This window comes from Erythrolamprus reginae, chromosome 3 (genome assembly GCF_031021105.1).
Source record: "Erythrolamprus reginae isolate rEryReg1 chromosome 3, rEryReg1.hap1, whole genome shotgun sequence".
Taxonomy (NCBI): Eukaryota; Metazoa; Chordata; class Lepidosauria; order Squamata; family Dipsadidae; genus Erythrolamprus; species Erythrolamprus reginae.
Window position 1 is genome coordinate 44,592,254 of NC_091952.1, and position 9,782 is coordinate 44,602,035.

Consider the following 9,782-nt stretch of genomic DNA (forward strand, 5'->3'; position numbering starts at 1 on the left):
GAGAGGGAGAGTGACTTTTTTCATATCCTGTGAACAGGCCTTCTCTTTAATGTGTGATAACCTTTTTTTTTTTTTACTTCTTATTCGGGCCTGACCCCAAATTTTCCATGTTTGTGGTGGAATGCAGTTCTGACTCCACTCCCAATATTTTTGCTAAATTTCCAAGCCACAGGACTGACTCCTCCAACCTAGCGCCCTCCAGAAATATTGGTCTGCTCATTCAATCCCCTCCACTCCTTCCTGCTTTGCTAGTCATGAAAGGTGGAAGAGATCTGGAAGATCGCACAGTGATAGCAGGGCTGCTTTGCAGGGATGTCACAGTGGTTAGAGTGCAGCACTGCAGGCTACTTCAGCTATAGTTCAGCAGTTCAAATCTCACCACCGGCTCAAGGTTGACTCAGCTTTCCATCATTCCAAGGTGGGCAAAACCCAGATTGTTGAGGACAATATGCCGTTTTTAATAGGAAAGTGAACACAAGAACAAGGGGGCACAATCTGAAGCTAGTTGTGGAAAAATCAGAAGCAACATGAGAAAATATTATTTTACTGAAAGAGTAGTCGATGCTTGGAACAAACTTCCAGCGGACGTGGTTGGTAAATCCACAGTAATTGAATTTAAACATGCCTGGGATAAACATATATCCATCCTAAGATAAAATACCGGAAATAGTATAAGGGCAGACTAGATGGAGCATGAGGTCTTTTTCTGTCGTCAATCTTCTATGTTTCTATTCCGTAAACCACTTAGAGCAGGGGTCTCAAACCTACGGCCCGCGGGACAACTGCAACCCGCAGGACAATAGTTTGCAGCCCCCACCTCAACATCAAAGTATAATGTTAGTGTGGCCCGAATGGAAGGTATCCAGGGGCTGCGGACAACCCCAGATTGGCAAAGCAAGCAGCCTCAGGAAAGCCCCCCACCCCCCTCCTCTCTTCCCCGTTAGAGGGTGGCCGACTCGAGGGCGCTTGCACAAGGCGGGCTTTTTTGGCAGAAAGTATGCCGTGGTTCCTCCTCCTCAGTCGCGAAGCCTGCTTCTTTTCCCCCTGTAGGTTGCTGCCACCGCTGGCGCCCCGACGTGCCTCATTGTGGCCAGCGCTGCTGCAGCAGATGAGGCCTGCGGCTCGGGCTCTCCTCCCCGCCCTCCTCCCAGCTTCTTCAGCTTTTACAGGCGAAGGCGATGGGTCCGACGGGTGAACGGAAAGGCAGGGTGGGGTGTTTAGATCGGGGAGGGTGAGGTGTCTCTCAACCTTGGCCGCTTTAAGACTTATGGACTTTAACTCCCAGAATTCTCCAGTCAGCTATGCTATGGCTATTCCTCAGCTATGCTGACTGAGGAATTCTGGGAGTTGAAGTCCACAAGTCTTAAAGTGGCCAAGATTGGAGACCTCTGGTTTATAGAAAAAAACAGAGAGGAAGGAAAAGAGAGAAAGAAAGAGGGATAGAGAGAGAGAAAGGAAGAGAGAGAAAGAGGGAGGGAGAGAGAGAGAAATAGATATTTATTTATTACTGATTTATTTATTTATTTTCTTAGGAATTTGTTAATTAATTTTTATTTTTAAACCCAAAAGAAGATGAAAAAATAAAGACATTTGATAACATTGGAATGTTTTTGTAAGAGTTTTTTCTTGTGGAAAACCTGATGCTGCCCAGCCTCAACCAGCCTCTACTTCCAGCGGCCCCCTGGGTAAATTGAGTTTGAGAGGGCTGTAAAAACACTATAAAGTGGTATATAAGTCTAAACGCTCTTGCTATTATTTTTACAAACCCAGCAGGGAGGCCGCTTTCAAAGGTTTACAGCCAAGTATTATAATAATAATAATAATAATAATAATAATAATAATAATAATAATAATAATAATAATAAAAAATTAGATTTGTATGCCGCTCTCTCCGAGGACTCGGAGTAGTTGCATGACTGACACTTCAGCACTCTGGAGCAGTGTTTTCCAACCTTGGCAACTTGAAGATATTTGGACTTCAACTCCCAAAATTCCCCAGCTTGGGGCACCCGGTTCTGCATCCGGGCCCTTCCACTTGTTCCTCTCTCTCTCTCTCTCTCTCACGCACCCGTCGTGTTTTCAAACCAGCCTTTTTTTTCTTTCCTAGTGGGCGTGGCCTCTCCTTGCGAAATCAAATCCAAAGCGGCCCGTCATGAATATTTAATCCAACCCCCGACCAATTACAAGCAGGCTCCGCTGTTTCAGAAGCTCAACTCGATAGACAGAAAGTTTTAGAGTTTGGGGGCTGGGTTTTTTTTTTTCTCTCTCCCCCGCTTCGGGAAAGAGCTTTAGCGCTCGATCAGTGCCCGGAGCGGAGCTGCCGGATCGAAGGCAGTTTCCCCGAGCTCTTCCCCCCCCCTCCCACAAGGCTCGAGTCGACCGCGCAAGATGAGCGTAGCCGTGGAGGAAGCCGTCTTGCCGTCCATCTCCACCTTCGCCGGCTTGGTGCCGCTGGAAGAGAGGCGTCCCGAGATGGTACGGGGACCTATTGGCGGAGGGAGTCCTTCGTTCGGGGGGGAAAAAGCGAGGATTTGCGGATTCTCTCGACTCGGGGAACGAGTGGTAGTGGAGGGTGGCGTTCCCCAGATCGGGCTGATTTGATGTCCCAGAAAAGTCGCGTTGCCATAATTGGCGGAATGTTTTATCTGGCGTCCCCAACTCCGTGCATAGCTAAGCGTCGTCGGAAAGGACAAACTTTGTTAGTAAAGGATTCTTGAGCTCACTTTGAACAGTTTCGCGCACGGGAGGATCGTTGTAGTCGAGACGCGCACGGAAGGATTTTACAAACGTTGGGGGGGGGATTGAAATTTAGATTATTTTTAGAGAGAGCGAATATCCCTGGCAGGAGATTCGAACCGGTCGGGGCAATTTTGAACGGAGGAACGCAACCCACCCCCACCCCCCAAAAAAACCTCCAACTCTTTTTTTCCCCTCCAGCACTTTTCTGTTCCGAATGGCCCAGGGGTGCTTCCTTCACTTGCCGCCTTGTGCTTCTTTGCCGTCTCCGATGGTGTTTTTAGCCAGCTACACTTTTGCACTTTTCGCATGGGCTGGAGACTGGAACGAGACGCGCAGATCTGCGGCAGAAGCAAACTCGTTTTCTCGACCGCGTTCTTGAAAAGCCGGCGGAAGGCAATAGTTTCAGGAGACCAACGCCAGCTAGGCTGGTTAAGGGAAAGTTTTGGACTTTGTTTAAACCGGAGCAAAGTTGTGGGTTCCCCCCCCCTCCCCACGACAACCCCTTGCCCTGTATATACAAAATATGCCCCCATTTTAGTGGAGGGGTATGAACGTTGTTTGGTGGTGGGCACTTTGAGCTCGATGTTATATATTGTGTGAATGTTACTATTGTAAAAATTGTATTTAAAAAGACAGCCTGTCCTGAGCAATAGGGGGGTTGCCAGCCCCATTCTCAACTTATCCGAGGTGGGCGCGTTTATTCTGGTCCTGGTCCAAAAAGTACGTGCGGAGACTAAGCAGGGTGGAGTTCCCAGATCGGGTTGATTTGACGTCCCAGAAAAGTCGCGTTGTCATTATTGGCGAAATGCTTTATCTGGAGTCCCCAACTCCGTGCATAGCTAAGCGCCGTCGGAAAGGACAAACTTTGATAGTAAAAGATTCTTTGAGCAGTTTCGTTGTAGTCGAAAGCAAGTTAAGCCGGGCGTCCGGATTTTGCGTACCCCCGTTTCCCCTTTTCATGTGTTTAATGGGATTCCTTGTACATCTTTGCGAACAAAGTTCAAAGTTCTTTTTCGTAATTATACAGACTAATGATGAGAAATATGTAGGCTCGAGTTCTGCTTTAGCAAACAAGAAAGGAGCGTTCTGGTAAACACCTTAGTTGGGGGCTCGGAAGGAAGGGATTCAGGTAGTACGATCCCTCGGCGGGCAGAATTAAACGGATTTCGGCAAAAGGCGCTGAGGTCCGGGTTTCTGTTGACACTCAAGGCTTAAGTCCGGGGCGATCGCGAGGGGGGTTCGCGCAAAGAAAGTATTCGCGGTGGCGGTGCGCAGAGGGCGGGACCTGAACAGTTCAGGTTAATTTACTCCTCCACCATTCATTCCCCGGGGGAGGGTACTTGGGGACAGCTGATTCGGAGTTTCTTCCGATCCCGCGGTGCGGGGTTCAGAGCAGCTCGGGTCTCCGGGAAAGCAAGTAGAAGGGGAACTTCTACTAGGAGAAGAAGAGCGCGTAACCCGTTTTTCGAGTTTGTGGGGGCCGGGATCCGACTCCCGGGCGTATTCGCTCCTTCCACGGCGGTAATTCTTGCTCTTCCCTTGGCAGAGGCTGGCTCCTCCTCCTCCTCTCGTGGAAATCGCCATCAAGAGGGAAGCCGACGAGCTCGGGAACTTCGTCGACCTGGAGTTCATCCTGGCACACACCACCAACGGGCAGCCCAATGGCGGGGTGGGGCCCGCGCATCCCGGCGCCAACCCCAACTACCCCTTGCCCGAAACCCCGGAGAGCTGCGGAACCACCTACGACAGCGACAGCTCCAACTACCAGCCCCCGAACAAGTTCGCGGCGTCTTACTTGCCCAGCCCTGGGCACAGCTACGTAGCCGAGCTCTTCACTCAGGACATGCAGCAACCGCCGCCTCCCCCCAGCCACTGCGAGCTCCAGCGGCGGGAATACACCGAGCTGCGCGCCCCGGGCTTGGCCCACCCGCCCTCCGGCTTGCCCGGCGGGATGCCCTTAGATCACCTGCGCGTCAAGCAGGAGCCGATGGACGGGCATTCGTGCATGCTGAGCGGCCCGCCCGAGTGCCTGGCGTCCGGAGCCCTGGACCACAAGCCCCTTTTGATGCAGCCGCTCCTCCAGCACGCGGCCTCGGGCTTCCCGGGCGAGCCGATGGGCTCGGGCCCCCAGTGCCAGATGGGCGGCGAGCTGGGCCCGCAGATGGGGGCTCCCCAGCATTACCCGCGGCCCGCCCACCTCTTCCAGCCCGGCTTCCCCGGGCAGATGCCGTCCCAGTTCCACGGACACTTCAGCGTCTTCCGAGAGCCCTTGAAACCGCGCCCCCAGGGCCTGCCCGCCGGGCTGCTCGTCACGCCGCCCAACTCGCCCGTCTTGGATTACTACGCTCCGATGGGCCCTCCGGAGGAATGCAAGCCGAAGAGGGGCCGGCGGTCGTGGGCCCGCAAGCGCACCGCCACCCACAACTGTGAATTCGCGGGCTGCGGGAAGACGTACACGAAGAGTTCGCACCTCAAGGCGCATATGCGGACCCACACGGGTAAGGGTGCCGGGCAGGGTCAGGAGAGGCCTTGGGTCGAGGGGAGGATTCTCCGCTTTGGTGGGTGTTGGGCGTGCAAGCTACTTATTGGGGGGGAGTTACCCCACCCGAGGGGATAAAATGTAAAGACGCGAGAGGCCCCCCCCCCCCCAAAAAAATCGGCTCTCCCGCCGATTACCTCAAGGTTGAATGCTACAGGTCCTCCGGAATTAAGCGTCTTCCAAATGTATTGCTTAACTTTCGGGTTTCATGGACAATGGCTGAGTCATATTTACAACATATGTAAATATGCTGACTCTGTAAACCGCTTATAAAATCACTATGAAGCGGTATATAAATCTTATTGCTAATGCAGCTGGACCGATGGCTTTATTCAGCCCATCAACCAGTTTTAAGTAAAAGACCACTTCTGGATTTGAACTGTATAATTAATAGACCATGTATGGTCTCTATTGGAATAAATTTGGGAGGTTGTGAAGATGACTAGTACTGTCACCACAGTTTCCAAAACAGTGGAGGGGGACGGACAATTGTAGCTACTCCCCCTCTATTGGGTCAAGGTACCATACGGAGTACATTGAGTGAGAAAAGCAGGTGTTACCATGAATACACGGAACTATGCAATCTACACTAAAGGGGTTGCATGAAATTATATTGAAAATGCAAGAATCTATAGACAGACATCATGAGCGGGCGAGAGAAGATATGAGAGAAAGGAAAGGAAATATTAGAAGGATGGACAACCAAATGGGGAATCTTGAGGGGAAAAACTACTTATAAAAAACTATAAGTGCTGCTTATAAATAATGAAAAAAGACTGAAAGAAATGGATTTGAACTCTATTCAAAAGTATGTTTATCTCCTCTGTTCAGTGGGGCACTGTGTGTTAGCCTGTAGCCTGAGTATTTTAACAATAATCTGATTATCAGGTTGGCTGTACAATTACTTTTCTCCTTATTCCGGAGATGGGCTGGAGGGAGATGGGGTGGAGGCAGGATCCAGAAGATAAACGGTGCAATCTAGAGACTATAGATTCAGTTCTATAGCCTTTCCTAATGGGAATTTAATGAATCTCCACGAATTTTAAGGCTGTCTGTGAGATGCAGTCTGCGGAGAGGGGCGGCATACAAATCCAATTAATAATAATAATAATAATAATAATAATAATAATAATAATAATGCTAAAGTTGCACTTCTTTTCACCAGATTGGAAAGTTCATTAAACTTTTCCCTCCCTGCTCTCTTCCAGGTGAGAAGCCTTATCATTGTACCTGGGAAGGCTGTGGCTGGAAATTTGCACGGTCAGATGAACTGACACGCCACTACCGCAAGCATACAGGCGTCCGGCCTTTCCAATGCCAGCTATGCGACCGTGCGTTCTCTCGATCAGATCATCTGGCCCTGCACATGAAGAGGCATGTGTGAAGCATGGCTGGCTCCTTGGGGCAGTGGGGTGGACTATGGTAGGGCTGAAGAAGAGGGGAGGGGGGGATGCGAGAGACTGAGGACTCTATTTATGAAGGGATGGAATATTTTCTTATTGGACTAGCTAATTTATGTATATATTATTGAAACATTTTAATATTTAAAGAGGAACTCTATTCTTATGGAAAAAGTATGTATTTAAAAGTGAATAGTTACACAAATCTGCCTGCTATTTAGGGACTGTAGTTTAAGAAAAATTGTCCTGGAGGTTTGGTGTGAGCAGTGTAACTGGCAGAATTATCCCCAAACCCTCAATGTACAGCATAATGCAGATCCCATCTTGATTGTCTCAAGCTGTTCATACAATTTTAATTATTGTTTGTTTTACTACACAATGGTATTTTTTTCCTTGTCATGTTAAAAGACTCTGTTTTATAAAACTACTTTCTAAAGTAGACCTTGAAATGGGGAAAAAATTAAAGGGGGTGGAAATATGAATCCCTTTTTGTTCTTCAAATGGGTAGTACAAAATAAATGAAAATCCAGACATAACCGTCCATATTGGTTTATAATATGCACAATTGATTATGGATTAAAGGAAAATAAGTTTTCTTGGCTTCTTGAAAGTAATGTTATTTTTTTTTTTTTGCCAACCTTTTAGTATTAGCTTTTTTGGTATTAAATTTCTTTTAATGACGTTTTGTTTCAGCTGTAAAGTTTCCAGTATGGTCAATCTATACAGACCAATAAACAACCTGTGATGATGTAACCCTTCTTAAAGCAAGTAACATCCACCAATAAGTCTCCAGCTGACAGCAGTGCGCGTTTTGGGATTGTCCAACTGAAGAAACTAAAATGGCCACTTCTGGAATAGGTTGTAAAATAATATATACTCTGAACAAAGACAAGAGTTGTGTTGGTAGGTTGTGCAAGCAATAGTGTCTAGGACAAATGTTTTGCAACAAAGTTCTGTCCTCAGAAGTAATGCTACAAACCAATACACTTCAGGTTCCCATCTTCTTTTTCTTGCTCAGGGATGTGCCAAAACAGGACCAAAATTGCCTTGATTCATAATTCCGAGACGTTGTAAAACTTCTTGGTTATAAACAGATCCTTGAAAAAAGTGCCTTATGAGAGTAAATAGATATAAACTACTATTTCAGTGCTATTAACCAATGAAGCCACTGTAAGTTGCACGCCTGTGCATGCTTGTTTGTAACAGCTAATCACCACTTGGTTTGCATATCATAACAAGCCATAAATTGGTTTGCTGATATCAGATTAGCATATTATATAAATGTAGATATTATTTATAACCATGGTTTATGCCTTAGCATGTTTCAAGCCAGCTAAGAACAAACACATTTTCAAATACTTGTAGTACTGCAATTATGATTAATAATTATTTAATTATACCAAATGAAAAGATCTGTTTTTCCTGTATCTTATTCCCAGATAAGTGTGCATAGGGCTACAGCTAAAATATGGTTTATATATATTAATTATAATACCTCAACCTGTTGTATAAGATTCAATCATGTATGGAAAAAAGCCATTTCTATTGCTTTTTAACCACTGTGTAAACTTAACTCTCTTTTAATGCATATTAATGAATTTTACTGATTGATGCCACTCCAGCTCTCAGTACTGAAAGCACATGAATCTATGGCATTTTCTGAACTCTGTATTCATTTGCACAAAGATGCCTGTAAAGTACTACAATAGGTTGTTCAAGAAGGCTAATTATTAATAGGCCATTGTTTTTAAATCATCAATAAATTTAGATGCCGGTTGAACCATTAAATTACTATTTTATGGACCTGATATCTGATGGGGGCGATTCATTATACCCTCTGAGCGTTGTTAGACCCTTAAAGATACTTTTGTCTGTAAGCAGGGAACCCTTATTGCTCCATATGTTGCTTCAAAACTCCTATAGCCCAAGAACCATCTAACAATCGGACTGAGACTGATGGGAATTGATACTTAAACGTTTTTAAAACCCATAGGGTCTTTCTCTGGAATTTTATCTGTGTCATTGGCGATATCCTCTAAAGCACAGGTGTCAAAGTCGCCGCCTCATGCCGTCATGTGATATCATGTGACATTTTTTCCCATTTGTGGAGCTGGAGTGGGTGTGGCCTACATGTGACACATCCGGCCTGCAGGCCGCCAGTTTGACACCCCTGCTCTAGAGGATCATCATCAAGCCAGGTACTGCAGCAGCTGCATTTATTTTTTCTAAATGGCTTTTGGATTTTATTTTTATAGAGGGCATTTTTGTCCATTTCTGCTATACTTGAAATGTTTTTTTTTTGGAGGGGAAAAAAAGACCTCCTAATATGTAGCTTATGCAAAAAAAAAAGTTGTAATTCTTTTTTTAAAATGCTGTAAATGAATATGTGTGTTTTGTTTTTTAATAGCTCAGGTCCATTTAATAAATGACCTCAGCTCTGGTATGTGCACTGCACCTGTCTGTACAGTTTGTGAATTGCCAACTCCCATGCAGAATGTTAGCTTTATGTATATGCATACCTAGAAATATTGTCGATCCAATATAAAATAAATAAAATATAATAAAAAGCAACCAATTTGTTTCTGATGTGATTGGAAAGTCTTTAAATAAAAATAGTGACGTTATTTGTTTAAGAGATGTCTAAGCACCATCTTTGAGGGCAAAGGCAGCTTTCATATTTAAGATCTAAATGTAAAGCTATTTTTAAAATACATAAAAAGCAATCTAGTTACAAAGTTCAATAAACTGGTATCAGCAGCAATGCCTCTACTAAATCAGGTTGAAGAAAACTGTACTACAAATCTTAAATTGAAGATATACGTTTATTATTATTATTATTATTATTATTATTATTATTATTATTATTATTATTATTTATTAGATTTGTATGCCACCCCTTTCCGTAGACGTTGCCAGATCTCATTTCACAATATAAAGGAATCTTATCATTTGCCATTTTTCAGTAACTACACCTCTTTGGAAAACAGATTTGTCTTTTTTTTAAACAAAACTTATTTTCTTTTCCTTATGTGGCTTAAGTAAGTCAAATTCAGAAGTCAGATCCTGGCTGTAGAAAGGACTTTTAGATTCTCAGTTTAAAATTA

The 9,782-nt window shown here is 45.2% G+C and overlaps 1 protein-coding gene across 2 annotated transcripts; it reads left to right on the forward strand.

Annotated features, from left to right (window-relative positions):
- The first annotated feature begins 2,216 nt into the window (after positions 1 to 2,216).
- KLF18 (KLF transcription factor 18) lies at positions 2,217 to 9,249 on the forward strand. Of its 2 annotated transcripts, none has more exons than XM_070745024.1 (4): positions 2,217 to 2,475; positions 4,286 to 5,237; positions 6,487 to 6,652; positions 7,372 to 9,249. In XM_070745024.1, the coding sequence occupies exons 1-4, from the start codon at positions 2,389 to 2,391 to the stop codon at positions 7,421 to 7,423; spliced, it is 1,257 nt and encodes a 418-aa protein (XP_070601125.1). In that variant the 5' UTR covers positions 2,217 to 2,388; the 3' UTR covers positions 7,424 to 9,249. The 2 variants fall into 2 exon arrangements, with proteins under 2 accessions (XP_070601125.1, XP_070601126.1); XM_070745025.1 differs by lacking the exon at positions 2,217 to 2,475 and adding an exon at positions 3,416 to 3,610.
- Positions 9,250 to 9,782: the final 533 nt, after the last annotated feature.